Source organism: Enhydra lutris, unplaced genomic scaffold, assembly GCF_002288905.1.
Source record: "Enhydra lutris kenyoni isolate GAN:26980312 unplaced genomic scaffold, ASM228890v2 scaffoldscaffold1, whole genome shotgun sequence".
NCBI classification, from domain to species: Eukaryota; Metazoa; Chordata; class Mammalia; order Carnivora; family Mustelidae; genus Enhydra; species Enhydra lutris.
Genome location: NW_019154085.1, coordinates 19,198,897 through 19,216,919, shown reverse-complemented (window position 1 = coordinate 19,216,919; position 18,023 = coordinate 19,198,897). Strand labels below are relative to the sequence as shown.

At 39.2% G+C, this 18,023-nt stretch overlaps 1 protein-coding gene across 1 annotated transcript in view; it reads left to right on the top strand.

Moving 5' to 3' along the window:
• Positions 1-18,023, top strand: part of LOC111145434 (pleckstrin homology domain containing M3) — a 156,474-nt gene that overhangs the window by 114,792 nt on the left and 23,659 nt on the right. Inside the window, exon 6 of the mRNA XM_022500327.1 lies at positions 14,801-14,958. Coding sequence (XP_022356035.1) covers positions 14,801-14,958 — 158 coding nt within the window. The remainder of the gene's footprint in view (positions 1-14,800; positions 14,959-18,023) is intronic.

Below are 18,023 nucleotides of genomic sequence, written 5' to 3'. Positions count from 1 at the left end.
GTCGGTTCCGGGCATCGATTCCGGGAGTAAACGCCTTAACAATAGAAGCCACGTACCTTGGGTCTGCGGTTATGCCCTATAAAACCAGCCTGTGAGATCGGGAGGGGGTCGCTCTCCTCAGAGGTGGCCCTGGCGGGTCAGTCTGACTTCTAATGCTTGGCATAGAATAAAGCTTTTTGCATAACTTTCACTTTGTCTCAGTCTCATTCCTTTGATAACGGACCCCAACAGGAGCACCAAATTACATTCCCACACCAGTGTACAAGGGTTCCTCTTTTCGCCAACACTTGTTATTTTTTGTCTTTTCAGTAACAGCCATTCTAAAAAATGCAATGGGGTAGCCCACTGTGGTTTTGATTTATATTTCCCTCATGATTGGGGATGTTGAGCACCTTTCATGTACTTGTTGACCATCTGTATGTCTTCTTTGGAAAAACGTCTATTTAGATCCTCTGCCCATTTTTCTTTTTTTAACAAGCTTTAATTCACTTTGTTTTTCTTGTATAAAACTATGTGGTGGTGAGATGGCTGGGTGGTTCAGTTGGTTGAGCGTCTGACTCTGATTTCGGCTCAGGTCGTAATCTCAGGGTCCTGGGATTGAGCCATTCATTGGGCTCCACCGGAAGTCTGCTTGAGATTCTCTTCCTCTGCCCTTCCCCCTGCGCATGTGCATGTGCTCCCTCTCCTCTCTCTCTCTCTCTCTCTCTCTCTCTCTGAAATCAATCAATCAGTCTTTAAAAAAAAAAACAAAACAAAACTATGTGATGCCTACAGCTGGATCCTGGGTCTTCTGCATAGAGACTCAGGTGTGGGTCTGTACAAGATGGTCAGTGAATTCCTGATAGGGAGACTTGGTGAACACAGTCTCTTTCCAGAGGTCAGTGGCGAGAGCCCTATAGGTTTTGGAAATGGCATCAAAAGTAGCCTTGGCAGAGTTGCCCAGGGTGGCAGTGCAGCCCCTGGCCAAGGTGTACCTCTGCCCATTTTTCAATCAGATTTTTTTTCTATTGAGTTGTAGGAGTTCTTTATATTCTTTGTATATTAAATATCTAATTTACAGATATTTTCTCCCATTCACTAGTTGTCCTTTTATTTTGCTGATGGTTTCCTTTTTTGTGTAGAAGCTTTTTAGTTTGATGTAGTCCCACTTATTTATTTTGGCTTTTGTGGCCATTGCTTTTAGTATCAAATCCAAAAAAAATCCTCACAAGACTGATGTCAGGGAGCTTTCACCTATGTTTTCTTCTAGGAATTTTATGGTTTCAGGTCTTATATTCAAATCTTTAATCCATTTTGAGTTAACTTTTTGGCATTGTATAAGATAGTGGTCCAGTTTGATTCTTTTATATGTGCCTGCCCAGTTTTCCCAGCACTATGTGTTGAAGAAACTGTCCTTTTCCCATTGTATATTCTTGGCTTCTTTGTTATAAATTAATTGACCATATACCTGTGGGTTTATTTCCAGGCTGTCTGTTCTGTGCCATTGATCTGTGTGTCTGTTTCATGCCAATACCATATGGATTTGATTACTATAGCTTTGTAATATAGTTGGCAATCAGGGACCATGATACCTCCAGCTTTGTTCTTCTTTCTCAAGATTTGCCTTGACTATCATACAAATCTTAGGATTGTTTTCTTCTATTTCTGTGAACAATGCTATTGAGATTTTGGTAGGAATATAACTGAATCTGTAGATTTCTTTGGGTAGTATGGACATTTTATCAATACTAATTCTTCCAATCTGTGAGCACAGAGTATCTCCATTTATTTGTGTCTTCAGTTTCTTTCATCAGTTTTCTTATAGTCTTTCATCAGTTTTTCTTATGGTTTTCGGTGTGTAGTCTTTCATCTCCTTGGTTAAATTTATTCCTAGGTATTTTATTCTTTTTTTTTTTAAAGATTTTATTTATTTATTTGAGAGTGAGAGAGAGCAAGCATGTGAGGGGGTGGCGGTCAGCAGGAGAAGCAGACTCCCCACTGAGCAAGGAGCCTGATGCAGGACTTGATCTGGGTCTCTTGAGGATCATGACATAAGCCGAAGGCAGTGGCCCAGCCAGCTGAGCTACCCAGACGCCCCTGTTTTATTCTCTTTGATGCAGTTGTAAATGGGATTGTTTTCTTAATTTCCCTTTCTGATATTTCATTACAGATTTCTGTTTTTAAAGTCTGCCCTTCTCTCCCCCAACATACTACTCTGTAGACGTAGCTTTCATTAACTATAGCTGGTCTGTCTTCTAGACATTTCTACACATTACAAATGTTAATTTTTAATTCAACTGAATTTTTTATTTTTTTGCAAATGGGATCAAGCAATACTACCTTCCTGCATCTTGCCTTTCTCACTTAATAGTATCCTGTGGACTTCTAGGCAAATGTGCACATTGTGTAGATAAAGGTTAACCGGCTACATAGTATTGAGTTATCTTAATTTTTTTAAAAAGATTTATTTTATTTATTTTAGAGAAATAGAGAGAAAGCCCAAGCAGGGAAGAGGCAGAGGGAGAGAAATCTCAAGCAGACTCCCCACTGAGCACAGGACCCACTGCAGGACTCAACCTTACAACCTCAAGGTCAGGACCAGAGCCAAAATCAAGAGTCCGATGCTCAATCAACGGAGCCACCCAGAGTTATCTTAATCTTTAGCCAGTGCATTCTTTCTCTACTAGAACCAGTACTGCAGTAAACACCCTCATATATTTCCCTGAGCACTTGTGTAACTACACCTGTAGTGTAAATTAGTGAATACGACACTGCCAGGTCAAAGGGTAGATGTGCTTTGTAGTTTGAGAAGTATTGCCACTCGCTTTCTGAAAAGGTGGAACCAATTCTTACATCCATTCAGTATCTTGAGTGTTTTCCTACACCTGCATTGTCTAAATCAACAGTTTTTTAATTCTAGCCAATCTGATAAAAAGTAACTTCACACTATTATATTAATTTGTATGCTTTTCCACTGTAAGGTTGAGCATCTTTTTTATGTTATTTGCCATTTGTAGTTTTTATAAATTGCCTATTTATTTCATTAACCTGTATTTAAATTATATTATTGGTGTTTTTCTTATTATTTTAAAAGAACTCTTTCTATATTAAGAAAATTGGCACTTTTTTGTAATGATGGGAACTATCCTTCCCAGTTTGTATTGTTGTGCCACTTTGTAAGTGGTGTTTTGTATTTTACTAATCTTGAAATTTTATCTATTCACATTTCTCTTTCTTCTAGGGCTTCTAAGATTATAAAATATTTGCCCCATGTAAATATTTTTCTCACGTTTTTCTCTAATATTTTTGTAGTTTTAAAATACTTTTAGAGCTTTCTTTTTACATTTAAATCTTCAATGTATCTGCAGCTATTTTTTTATGGAACGAGTTAGAGATTCAGTTTTACTTTCTTCCACGATATCTAACCAGTTACCCCAGGATCATTTATTAAGTAACTTATCTTTCCCCACTTCTATTGTATAGTATGTTCCCATGTATATTCGAATCCGTATCCTGGGTATACAGATGTCCAGCATATGGACACCACAAACACAGCAGATAATATTCTTGAAAAACAGGGTGTATGAAATCATAATCAGTACTGTGCCGTGAGTGGTGGTTTACTGCTTGTTTGACTCCTTGAGGCAAAGAAGAGAAATTACCAGCCGTCTTGAGACAGTGGCACTCGAGCCAATAAAGAGCACCTCCTTCGGTTTATATGCAGGGTTGTTTTTCCTCACGCCAGTAACCCAGCCGCTTACTAGATCACAGCCTTCTACCCAAAAACTCGTTTTGGTTTCTCATTTGATCTTAGACATTGCTGGTCTCATAAGAGCTGTTAAGTAATAATAATGGTGAGCACTTACGTTGTGCTTTTAGTCCGTAAGTGCTATCTAAACTTTAACTAATTAAATGCATTGATGAAAGGAAGGGATTTGCAGACGTCTTCAGGAAAACTGATATCTGGTTGCACACCTGTGAGGGGATGATTCCTAAAAAGCATTAACTCCCTCTTTGAATGGCACTCAGCAAGCGGAGGAATAAAAAGCTGGTGACATTATTTCACTTCTTTTGAAAATTTCCTTGGCTATCTTCTAATTAGTCTGGTTAAACTCACCTTTTATCTATCTCCCCAGATATTCCTTTTCTACATTCCTGGGGGTATTCAGCAAGCTCCTTTTGATGTTTTCCCTGTTGGTTAATCACAAAATCATAGAATCTTCAAACTGAGAGGGATCCTGATTGATCCTGCAGTTTCGAATGACGTAGTGCCGTCCCTTTATTCCGTGGATGAGGAGGCCGAGCACAGAGAAGTGAAGTGACTGACAAAACGGGTTGTGCCGCTCACCAGCCCCAAGGCTGGGACTGAAGCCTGGACGCCTCACTCCCCTCTCAGCCCTCCGTCAGCGCTATCCTTGGTTCTTTCTGTGAGCATTTCAATTTGCCTTTACTATTTTAATTTTTTTTTTCTTTTCTGTTTCCATCCTTTCCCTACTTCTCCTTCCCTTCTTTACTTTCTGCCTTTTCTGACTCTCCTATCCTTCCATGATCAGGTAATTTTGCTTTTATTTCTCCTGGTGTCTCTGTATCCCTTCAAATGTGGAGTCTCTTGTTGTTTTCTGGTAAGATGTTTTATAGTGGTCTCTCTGAAAAGCCATCCTTCTCTTATTTTTCCCACAGTTCATGCATAGAGGGAGTTGTTTTGTTTTGCTTTGCTTTTTCCAGCTGTAGCTGCTTCTCCTTTTACGAAGCTGCTTCTCTAGTTTTGGTAAGTAGGCTAGGCTTTAAGTTGATGTTAAGTCCATTTTTGTCACAGAACTTGGTGGCTGCTTTAACTGGTGATTTTCCCAGTAGTTTAACCATGAATAATGTAATATTTAAAATCATATTCCATATTCAGAAAACAACACAAGATGTGACCAAATACCGTTATACAAGGAGCAAATATGTTGGACCAAAAAATCTTCCTGTAAACCAGCAGCAGATCCAATTCGGTTCAAATTTGTGGGTAGATGTCGATGCAGATGTAGACAGCGCATTTTGCCTCCAGGCCGGGACTGAATTCATTTAGAAATCCTCTGTTTCGGGACGCCTGGGTGGCTCAGTTGGTTAAGCAGCTGCCTTCGGCTCAGGTCATGATCCCAGCGTCCTGGGATCGAGTCCCACATCGGGCTCCTTGCTCGGCAGGGAGCCTGCTTCTCCCTCTGCCTCTGCCTGCCATTCTGTCTGCCTGTGCTCACTCTCTCTCCCTCTCTCTCTCTGATAAATAAAAAATCTTAAAAAAAAAAAAAAAAAAAAAAAAAAGAAATCCTCTGTTTCTACATCGTGGGTCAGTAGGCACCCAGGGACCTCAGAATTCCCAAGCTGAACCAAACCTAGACGCTTCAGTCTGACCTTGGATGCCCTTAGAAAGGCCCCTTCCTAGAGTAATGAAAGGTCCTTGAGGAAGGGGGATCTGAATCTGTCACCAACCAGCCGGGTGATCTCGTGCAGCTCACATCACCACAGGGCTGCAGTTTTTTCAGATATTAAGTAAGGAAGATGAGTTTAAAAGACCATTTAGGGCTTTTCCTTATTACTATTCAGTGAGTCAGTAATATCTTAACTAGAGCCAAAATGAACATTAGAGACCTACATATAATTTATTTCAGACATACAACTAAGTAACTCAATAGGGAAGCAAAATTCTGCTGAGAATTTTCTGGGACTATCTCAATTTAAAATTCTTTAATCTATTTTCCTCATAAATACATGTGTACCTCAGTCAGACCATGTGACCTGTCTTGGGGCTCACGGCACATGGACCACGTAATTGTACTCACCCTTTGCAGATGCTTCCACTGAAGTTCTAGAGCTAGTGGCCCCAGAGGCACGTTACCCGGTGCAGAAAAACTCTGTCCCAGCCCGTATATTTTTATGAATAAGAAATTCGTGTTCTTGGGTTCATCTTTGCCATTCACCTATTAAATGAAATTGAAATTATTTTTCTTTTATTCCCTGAGACTGTTTCCAGCAGGAGGCGGAATGCGATTTGATGGAAATGATGACCACTCACAAATCCACCCAATTACATCAACCAGATTAAATTGTCACATAGTTTACAAAGTCTAAGTAGAAACTGTCCCGTTTGGGAGAGGCTCAGATAAGAGCTAATTGGTAACCTCCTAATCCACCTGCAGTGAAGTGCTTGATTAGCCAAAGTTTCTGTCCTGTGAGAGGGGTGGGGAACAGCTGATCAGAGATTTGTTTATGCCCCAGCCTCCAGCCCTGAGCCATTATAGGGACCTCAGGGGCGCCTGGGTGGCTCAGTCAGTTAAGCGTCCCAGTCTTGGTGTCAGCTCAGGTCATGATCAGGGTTGTGAGATCCAGCCCCTCGTCAGGCTCTGCATTCCGCAGCAGCATAGAGTCTGTCCTCTCCCTATGCCCCTACCCCACTCATGCTGTCCCTGTCTCTCTTTAGAAAGAAAACAAAAAGGAGCTCAAAGGCTAGTTATGGGAAAATGGGGTTTTAACAAACTTTTTGAAATAGGAAAATATTACACTAGTTATTTTCTTTTTTTCCCCTTTTTAAAGTAAGTTCTACGCCCAATGTGGGTGAACTCACAACCCCAACATCCAGAGTCCCATGCTCTGACTGAGCCAGCCAAGTGCCCCTGGTTATTTTCTGTTTTTAAGAAAAATAATATGGTGGTATGCTTTTTATTTTCTACGTTTAAGGACTTACGATTAAGAATGGTAAAATTTGGAATTGAATGAAGATGAGTGTTAGGGTTTTCAAACCTGAGCAGAATCTGTGGACTGTTTTTTCCTAGCTCTCCACAAACTCACCTGACGGAGATCGCAGACTTCATGGTACCCACGTGTTAATGCTGAGAAATGGCACTCAAAGGAAAAATAGCGACCACAGCCTTTCACGGTCCTCTGGCCGAGCATATGCAAACTAAATTATATTTGAAATCATTTTATAGTGTATAACAGTTTTGGTTCTTCCATTTCATCAAGCTTGCTTGTTACTAGTGAGTTGGCAGGTGGCTTTGCTTACCAGGATGGGGTCTTCTGGTGAGATTTTTACAGAGGGGCCATTTGTCAAGTGCAACGGCCCTCTTCATCACAGTATTCCCAACAGTTTCCCAGAATCTAGATGTTACACGATGGCTGAGGAGTGCTCGTATTGAAATGGAAGGTCACTTGACAAATCAGGGGAAAGGAGTGAGCCAATGCATAAAGAAATTCAATGAGAAAGAGTTTCTTCTTTTTTCTTGCCCAAGTTACTAGTGGTCTGTCCCTCTCCCCCCGTAGATTTTGAATGGTGTGGTGGTGCCAAGGGAGTGAAGGTAACGGACGTAAAAGAATCATGTGTGCCCTTTTGCCAATCCCACAGATCTCTATTGGCCACAGACCTTGAACATGACACTGCAATTTCCTGGTGCCACACATGAGTAATAAGCAGCTGTTTCTGAAACTGTGGTTTGGAGAAGGCAGCACTAGGTTATTTTTTAACTTAATTGTAATTTTTGATTGGTCTGCAAGAAAGTAAATCAAATAAAGTCTGTTGTCTTAGTCTGCAAGAAAGCCATAGGCCTCAAATTCCAACGCTGACCGTCTTGACCAGAATAGAAAGGGGGGAAAATGTGTGTATCCCTGAGCTGGAAGTTCAACCAGGCCGCTTCTGTGGGCTGCAGTCACACAGGAAGGGTCAGCATAGTTGGTATATTGGTCAGCCAGCTGGAGGATGAAAAGTGACACTGGACGGCTCCTTGAGTTTCAGAAGTACCTGAAATGATGCATGCAAAGAATTTATAGAAAGATTGCAAAAGTAAACAATAGCAAAATTAGGCAGAAGATAGCCTCTTGATGTTGTTGTCTTTTGTCCTTATCCTTGCATGTGATGAGAAGACACATAATTCTAAATCACAGATGAAAGTGTGTATTCTTCGACTACCTGACCAGTAAAATACCTCTGAAATAATCACATATGCACACCCTCCAACTAAGTCAGTCAGACTTAGTACCTTCCTTAGTACAAGAAATGAAGCGTAACGGAAAACAGAAGCAAACTCATTTTGCCTCTTTGGGGCATCTGCCTTTTCTCAAGCAGAGGGGGCAGTTTGGTATGAAGAAGGCGAAGGAGAAGTGCAGGGGGTTGGGAGATGTGGGAAGAGCTACAGATGTTTTCTGCTAATTACTTTGTCATGATTTTGTTCACGTAGACTGGCCACTTGGGCAAAGTAAGTGGAAGGATAAATAAACCTCATGTCAGTCTAGTTCACCTTCACTCCTGACATCCTGAAATGACCACTTGGTTAACTAAAACCACTCTCTTTGTTATGCTGAACATGGAATGGCCTTGTGACTTTTGACAGACTAAAATAAAGTTATATTAACCGTGCTAATTACAAGTTAGAAAAGATTAAGAAGGACAGTTTCCCAGTGTTGGTAAGGTGTTCTTTTATGTGAGTGATTCAGCTCAAGCTTGAGATGTGTTAAATGTCTCTCCCCAGCATTCTGCCTGCCATATAAGCCCCGTTCTCTTATTCACAGCAGTATTAAAGGGAATGGAACTGACCTCTTTACCTTAATTTCTACTGATCCCATCCCAATAGAAAGACACTTTGATGCCTTAAAAATAACATACAGGGTGCCTGGGTGGCTCAGTCAGTTAAGTGTCTGTTGATTTTAGCTCAGGTCATGATCTCAGAGTTGTGAGGTCAGACTCTGCACTGGGCATGGAAGTTGCTTGAGATTCTCTCTCCCCCTCTCCCTTGGCCTTTCCTCCCCCACTCCCTACTTGGACTCTCTCTTTCTAGTAAATAAATAAAGCCTTTAAAAATGACATATTAAAAAAAGGCCTTTTTTCCTCCCCTCTGCTGTAAATCTCAAGTGTTTGAAAGAAGGAATGAATCTAAATCATAAAAGTTTTTGTTTAGATTAAGATAAACTAATCGTAAGCAATTATTTATTAATCACTTGTTCTAAGTTAGACATTGTGTCCAGTGCTTTCATTTTATTAGATCTGATCCATCCTGCAAGGTAGATATTATCCTAGTTTTTCTGTTGCGGAACTGAGGCTTGAAAAGAAAGGTTAAGTAACTTGCCAATGTCTCGTGGCTGGAAGGCGGATGAACTAGAATTTGTACTCAGACCAGCTTTGCCTTTTCCACTCTGCTGCTTCCCAGTACCCAGAGACAACTAAGTTCTGAGGCAGTATGGAAAACTCTGTAATGTCAGCCTCTCTGGGAGAGATGAATCAAACTACCACACACCAGAAAATACAGCCAAGCTGTCAAGAAGCAAAAACGACGATAGTCAGATTTGGTTTTGTTTTGTTTTGTTTTAAACAAGCTTTGGCCGGTTTTATTAAGGAAGCAGTTCTGTGGTTTACTTTGTCCTGATCAGTTCTGACTTGCTCTCAGTGATATCAGAATCCCCTGGATCAACTCTGATCTAAATATACAGTTCGTAGAACTTTTACCCTGCCGGGCCCTGTTGACGACGACGACGGCTGTTTCTCAAGGCAGTAACACTGCCTAGGCAGGAGCTCCATTTGGGGGTTGACATAGAAGAGTTCTCATGTCTGACTTCTCTCGGGCTTTGCCCTTTTTGGCCAACTTGCTGGCTTGTTGGACATTGGACTTTGTCCAACCCATAGTCATTTTCCAGGTCCACTGGCAACCTGGCAGCTCTTTTCTACTTTGTTCTCAGTTGGAACCTGAAGGTAGTGGCTCCTCAGGCTTTGGTCTTCTTTGAGGCCACCATCTTCGTGATGTTTATGGAATATGTCCCTAACCTCAAGCCCCCACCAAGATGGCTAGGAATTGGGAGTGAAAGCTACAAGACTCTCGGAGGCAGGAGGAGGTGGTGGAGGCAGGACACTTGATTTCTTTTTAAGTAATTATCCAGAACAAAGATATACCTGATTTTTATTTGTTAAAGGATGTGATCACTTTTTAAAATATTTTATTTATTTATTTATTTATTTATTTGAGAGAGAGAGAGAGAGAGGGTGAGCACGAGTGTGGGGTAAAGGGCAGAGGGAGAGGCAGAGTCCCTGCTGAGCAGGGAGCCCGATACGGGGCTTGATCCAGGAACTCCAGGATCCTGACCTAAGCTGAAGGCAGAAGTTTAACTGGATGAGCTACCCAGATGACCCTATAATGTCTAGTTTTTAAAAAGAACTCTAGGAGATTTCACACCTAGCACTTAACTTCTCTTAGTGATGAAACCTTTAGACCAGAAGCCAGAAGAGTGTTTCTATTTCCAATGCTGTTAGCAGTTGTATTCAAAGACAGGCTCTAAACCTCCTAAATTTATCTGTACCTCTGGAAAATTGTGAGTATGAAGTTTTCTTTTCTATAATATTAAAGAATTGTACATAAATTCTAAAATAAATGCACAGACTATTACCTCACTTTTCTGGAGGAAAAACTTTCAGTATCTTCAGCTCTTTGGCACATGGCCATGACCCTAAGCTAACAAATAGGAAGAACAATTAATCAACTATAAGCAGCAAAAAAAAAAAAAAGTTCCTGAACAGCTGAGCAGCCACCAGCTCCACGCACTCCTTATGCTCCTCCCTGAGTCACACAGCAGAATGATTAAAAATATTTGTGACACAAAGACAGCCCTCACACGCAAATGCTGCTGCCCGGCAGAAACACAGGAAGGTGTCCCAGGTCAGTCAGCAAGAACTCGTGTCTGCGGCAGAGAGAGGATATTGAAAATAAGCGTGAGACTCCGTCTTTGCCCTCAAGCAGTTTACATTCTTAGACGGCTCCATATAAAATCACCATTTTATAGGTCGTATTTTTTTTTATGTTCAGTCTAGTTGGATAAGCAAAACAATCACATGTTAAACAATACTAAAGAGTACAAAACAGCATCAAGTTCTGTGTTAAATTATATGATATAAAAGTAAATCATACGAAGCACAAGAGATCTGTAACAGCTGAAGTAGCCAACGATGGCTTTCCAGATCAAGCTGACTAGATCTGAGCCATGAAGGCTTGGTGAAATTTAAATAAGTCTTAAGTGAAACCTGAGATAGAGGAAATGACATGACTGGAGGCACAGGAGAAAGAGGAAGCATATTCTATACAGGGAAAAATTTTCTCGCAATGGAAGATACATAGTAAGAAATGGAAAATAAGCTTGGATAAGTGGTGTAGAATCAGCTTATGGAGACACTTGCACACCAAGCAAAAATGGAAGCCCAGGTCTTGTCCAGTCCCCTCGTACACTGAGTACCTAGGACATAGTCACTCAATAGCATTTTATGAAATGAATGAGTGAAGCGTTCTTACTAATAACAAAATAAGAATTCACCAAGATTCGAAAGAAGAGATGATACTTGATAAAAATGATATCCAAAACTGATTAGTGTATATGCTGGATGGGCCAAAGGGAAAAGACTGGCATCCAAAAATAAAACTAGAAGATGATTTCATTAATCTAGAGAGGAGTGATAATAGCTGGGGCAAGATAGGAAGAAAAGACTTGCACCAGAGATATTCAAAAGAGAACCAGCGTGAACCTTGGAAACATTATGCTGAGTGAAAGAAGCCAGTCACAAAAAAACCATATATTGTATGAGTCTATTTATATAAAATATCCAGAAGAGGTAAATCTATAGAGACAAAAAAAAAAAAAAAAAAAGAGATTACTGGTTCCCTAGGGCTTGGGGGAAGGGTACAGGTTACAGGGGAAGAGGGAGTAACTGCTAATAGGTACAGGGCTTTTTGCAAGTGTTGATGAAATGTTCTAAAATTGACCGTGATGATGGTACACAATTCTGTGAGTAAACTAAAAGCCATTTAATTGTAGACTTTACATAGGTGAATTACATGGCACATGAATTATATCTCAAAGATGTTATTAAAAAGGAGAGGGAATTAATAAATATGGTGAATGACAATATATATGTGTTTGATGGAGAAAAATGAACCATTCACTGTAGACTACGTAATTTCCAGTTTGAGTCTCATGGAAATAGTAAGAATATCCGCTAACACTATTATTACGTAAAATTATTTTAGGATCACTGGATGATGAAATAAGCCATGGAAAATAAGTAAGAGATATAATATTAGAAAAGAAGGGACCAAGTTATTACATTCAGAAAACCTGAAAGATTCACCTAAAAATTATTTGCATTCATGAAAATTCAGTAATATATATAAGATATACACAAATGTCAATATATTATAAATATCAACAACAGCTAATAAGAAAAATATTAGATAAAAGTTTAACCTTGAAATAACCTAAATAATAGTGTGAGTGGCTTATATAAGGGAAAAAAACAAAATTTTATTAAGCAATAACAAATGAAGATTTAATAAAATGGAGATATAGGTGAGGTTCTTTGATAGGGAGAATAAATATTATAAAGATACCAGTCCCCAAATTAAATTTTTTAAAGATTTTTTCTATTTATTTGAGAGAGACCAGAGCTTGATCCCAGAACCCCAGGCAGATGCTTAAGCAACTGAGCTACCCAGATTAATTTTTTAAAGCTTATCAAAGTCTCCAGGTAGGAATAAATTTACATTTCTGTCAGTATAAATTTGGTGAAATATTTCAAAAGCCTTCAAATTGTTCATGGCCTTTATCTCAAAGAAGTTCTCTAATAGAGAAAAAAAAAAAAATTATGGGATGCCCGGGTGGCTCAATCGGTTAAGCATCTGACTTCAGCTCAGGTCATGATCTCAGGGTCCTGGGATCGAGTCCCACATTGGGTTTCACACTCAGTGGGGAGTCTGTTTCTCCCTCTCACTCAACCCTCCTCTCTCTCTGTCTCTCTCTCAAATAAATAAAATCTTTCAAGAAGAAAAAACCTTTGTGCATAAGATGACCAGTCTTCTCCTTTAGATCCTAGATGATAACTTTCATGTCTTCCTCCACGTCTTCCCTTTACACCCTCAGTTCCTCCAAACAACTGTTACTCACCTGGTTTCCGGACTGTTCTATATCCTGATGTTTTCCTCTAAATGGACTGTATTTTGTTAGTGTATCTCAACATGTGTCATTAACATTGGTTGTTTAGGAAAGAGTAACATAAGTAAAACCAAACCCAGCTGCACTATTGTTACCGCAATTTAGAAATAACCCTATGACACATTGGAAAGTGTTTACCGGTGGTTGGTATAAGATTTGGTAGTGGTTATTTCTTAGAAAGTGTGTATCATGTGGTGGTATTAGGAGTCCATGTTACTGGGATTTATTGAAGTTAATTGTTCTTAAGAAAAGATAAATAAAAGCAGGTCAACCTATGGCTTCCTAAAGGAAGTGCAGAGGAGATTAAGTGAAAGAATGGTGGAAAATGCACTTGCTTGACTCAAAAAACAGCCAGCATATTTTCCACCCCCTTTATTAAGAAAAAAAAAAAAAAATCCAATCTTATAAAGCAGTGAACCTTATTTTTCTGCATCTTAATACAAAAATGTTTGAAAAAAACCAACTTTTAAAATGCAAAAAAGCTATATATATACACATACATACAGAGTGAAAGACTTGGTTTTCCAACTGTTCCCTTCCTTAGAGTTAACTGCTGTTACATTCATTTTTAAAACATTGTAAGATTATTCCATGATGTTTAAAAACCACTTTGAGTTTTTTGTCTCCAGTATTATGTATAGCTTCATTTTTTGCAAAATACATTATTACATTCCTTATAGTCTTTTTATCTGCTACTGCTAGTTATTCACCTTGACATCATAATTTCTCTTTAAGTGTGATTTACTACATTTCTCTCAGATGTCATTTTTATGTAAAATTGTCATTTTAATTCTGTATTTATTTGAAAGTATCCAGCTATGTTACCAGTTATGTCCAGCTATTTCCAAATTAATCTTCATTGTTTTATACCAAAATCAGCATGTATACGTGTATGCATGAGAGAGAAGGCAGATTTTTTTTCTTGTTAGTATTGAACTGCTGAAGACTTGGAGGCCTACTCAGTATTAGTTAAGTGAGGAGGGATCTGACTAGACATTGGTTCCATCATGGTAATGGTGGGAGGCAGGCAGATGCCAAACAGCAGGACCTAGAAGCGACAACGGCGGACTTTAGAGCCTGTGCCTTAGTAGGAGCAAGCAGCCCCTAGTCACAGCCAGGATCCTCAGCATATAGGAATTCAGGCCTACTTTCGTCAAATCTGATGATTTTTCAGAAGAAGCCAAAATTCTGAATTTTTCTGTAAAATCTCCCAATTATCAAATTGGCTCATTTTCTAAAACACTGAGAGATTTAAAACAAACAGACAAACAAACAAAAAACCTTAGGCTCAATGTGGCTCTCAGACTGTCAGATCGCAGCCTCTTTATATTCACATACTTAGCAGCAAAGGAAACCTATTTTTCCACATTTGTTACATGTTTTAGGGGAGATGGTAAAAAAGCTGCACTGTTAACTCATCAGAAGATAGATATTATTGAAATTACAACATAAAATTCTACATTAATATTTACCTTGTCTGTTTTCTATTTGGGGAAATCCACCACATCCCACTTATACCTCACCATAACGGTAAGTTGGGTTATAAAGTAGCGTTCCCCATTTGTCTGTCCTCAATTCCCTGTATCACACTATAGAGAAAGAGGAATACAGAAGAAGTTTCAACATCTTCATGTTCCAACCTCCAGTGGTTTAAACCAGACAGTTCTTTTGGAGTGAAAGTACTATGTCTTTTCTTTCTCACAGTTGCTGAGAAATTATAATTAGAGGTTTTCCTGTTGTGTGAAGGGAAGGAATTCCAGTCCTCCTGTGTCTACAAGACTTTGGTTCTCAATGGATTTGCTTCCCTGTCCCATTTCTCTTTCTGCAGGTGATAGAGGGGAAGCTGGCTCCATTCTTGGGCAAGGTCATTAAATTTGCCACCTCACACGTGTACAGCTGCAGTCTTTGTAGCCAGAAGGGGTTCATCTGTGAAATCTGTAACAATGGAGAGATCCTCTACCCTTTTGAAGATATTTCAACAAGCAGGTACAGAATCTCTTGTCTTACAAAAGTACACCTGAATGTGTCACATGCTGTTTTACTTGGTCAGATCAGAACAACTTTCAGTCAAGTACTGTATCTCTCTCTCTTACCTTGTAGCCGATTTCCCTTATTCTTGGAGAACATTTTTTACCCTTTGGTTTCTTATGTTTATTCCCTGCTCACCTCACTATCTTTATCCAGAATGAGATGAGAGTTACAAAGAAACGTCACCTATCTCTGCCTTCTTAGGTAATGAAGCGTGTTCAGATTCATTTTTAGAATGAAGATCAGGGAGGAAGAATCCTCACAACACTTCAGGGCTAAGTGATAGGCCATGGGAATTCACAGTCTTAGAGTAAGGCTAAAACTGGACCGACCGCCAGGAATAAAACTACAAGACACTGGGGAACAGCTGTCTGGCTCACCACATGCTTTTCTCCACAGATGCGCTGCAGTGTGGTGATGAAAGTTTTAGGATCCAAAGGAGAGAAAAGTGGGAGTTTGTGTGGGATTATTTTTCTAACCAAAGTAATATTTGGGCATCATCACATTCATTGATTGATGGATGATTTTCTTCCCCCACTAACTTTAGAGTGGGGTTTTTTACTATTGCTTTTCTTGAATCACAAAATGATACATATCATTTTTCCCTTCATTCCAAAAGCATCATAGAAATACATACTGTTTATGTGTCTGTGCACTGGCTTCTTTGGCCATGAAATCATGCCTCATTTCCCACCCAGCAGGGCTCACTTACACTGTGGTTCAGAACAGAAGGGAAGGCACATAGCCAGGGCGGGCTGAAGCATGTAGGGTGAAGAGAAGATATTAAGAGTTGACTCAGCCCTTCTGGCCTCTTCTTAAACCCAAAGACTCTTTGTAAACATACAGGAACTTGGGCTGGCCGCACACACAGAAAGACACACACACACACTCCAACCTCATTTCCTGAATACAGGTCCCCAACTCATAGCCTAGAGATTATAGACTTCTTTAAAATGTACACCACACAAAAACTTATACACAGATGTTCATAGCAGTATTCATAATAGCCAAAAAGTGGAAACCGCATAAATGTCCATTAACTGATGAATGGATAAACAAGTTGTGGTATATCCATACAACAGAATACAATTCAGCCTGAAAAGGAACCTGACTGACACATGCCGCCAGTGTAGGTGAACCTCAAAACCATTACGCCAGGTGAAAGAAGCTAGACACAAAGGGCCACATATTTTATATTCTGTGTATATGAAATGTCCCAAATAGCCAAATCCATAGAGACAGAAAGTAGATTAGTAGTTGCCAGGGACATCAGGGAAAGGAAGGAGAGTAACTCCTAATGGGTACAGATTTGTTTTAGGAGGGACAAAAATGTTCTGGAATTACTGTGGTGATGGTTACAAGGTCTTTTGAATATGTTAAAAATCAGTGAATTGTATACTTTAAAAGAATGAATTTTATGGTGTATATATATGGTATATATATATATATTGCAATCAGTGTTTAATTAAAAAAAATTAAATTAAAAAATGCTTCCAACTGGGGCGCCTGGGTGGCTCAGTGGGTTAAGGCCTCTGCCTTCGGCTCAGGTCATGATCCCAGGGTACTGGGATCGAGCCCCACGTCGGGCTCTCTGCTCGGTGGGGAGCCTGCTTCCTCCTTTCTGTCTCTGACTGCCTCTCTGCCTGCTGGTGATCTCTGCCTGTCAGATAAATAAATAAAAATCTTAAAAAAAAAAAATGCTTCCAACTGTATAAACCATATGCTAGGTCACAAAACAAGTTTCAAATTTTTTTTGAAGATTTTATTTATTTATTTGAGAGCAAGAGAGAGAGCAAGCAAGCACAAGCATGGGGGAGGGGCAGAGGGAGACACAAACTTCCCACTAAGCAAGGAACCCAATTTGGGACCTGATCCCAGGACCCTGCGATCATGACCTGAGCCGAAGGCAGACACAACCAACTGAGCCACCCAGGTGCCCCACAACTTTCAATAAATTTTTTAAAAATTGAAACCATACCAAGTATATTCTCTGATACATCGAATTAAGATCTTCAATAGAAAAAAGTCTGAGAAACCCTGAGAAATATTTGGAAATTAAACAATACACCCTAAAAACTTATATGTCAGAGAAAAAATAAATTAGAGAAATATGAAATATTTTAAAATGAATGAAAATGAAATATAAAATGTCAAAATGAATGGAATGTAGCTAACATAGTACTTAGAGTGAAACCTATAGCTATAAACGTATCATGAAAAACATGTCAGGAAAAAAAAGAAAAAAGGTCTCAAATCCATTACCAAAAAAATCCACTTTAAGAGTCTAGATAACAAAGCGCAAACTAAATCCAAAGCAAGCAGAGGAAAGGAAAGACTAAAGATTAGAGCAGATATCAATGAGATGAAAGATAGAAAAAGAGTACATCAATGAAACCATAAGTTGGTCTTTGAAAGAATCAACAAAATTGATGGCTCTTTTGCTAGGACCAAGAAATTAAGAGAAAAGACACAACTACTCAAAATCAGGAAGGAAAATTATATAATTATAATTATATAAGATTATAATTATATTATATAAGATTATATATTATATACATTATATGAGATTATAAAGAGATAGCATAAATGACTTTATTCCAACAAATTAGACAACTTAGATGAAATGGGTAAATTTCTAGAAAGACAAATTACCAAAATAGACTCAGAAGAAATAGAAATATGAATAGCCCTATAACAAGTAAAAAAACTGAATTAGTCATTTTTAAATCTTCCCATAAAGAAACAAGATGGCCTCATGGATTAATTTTGTTGAATATTTAAAGAAATAATACCAATCCTTCACAAAGGGATAAAGAGAGGCATTACCTAATGATAACGGGGTCAGTTTTCCAAGAAGACACAATAGTCAACGTGCACGAGCAGAGTCAAGATACATGCGGCAAAAGAATCAAAAGAACTACGAGGAGAAACAGACAAACCCACAACTATACATACATCTCCACTCTTAGTGAGACTTCAACACCCGTCTGTCAGTAACTGACAGATCCAGCAGCAGAAAATCG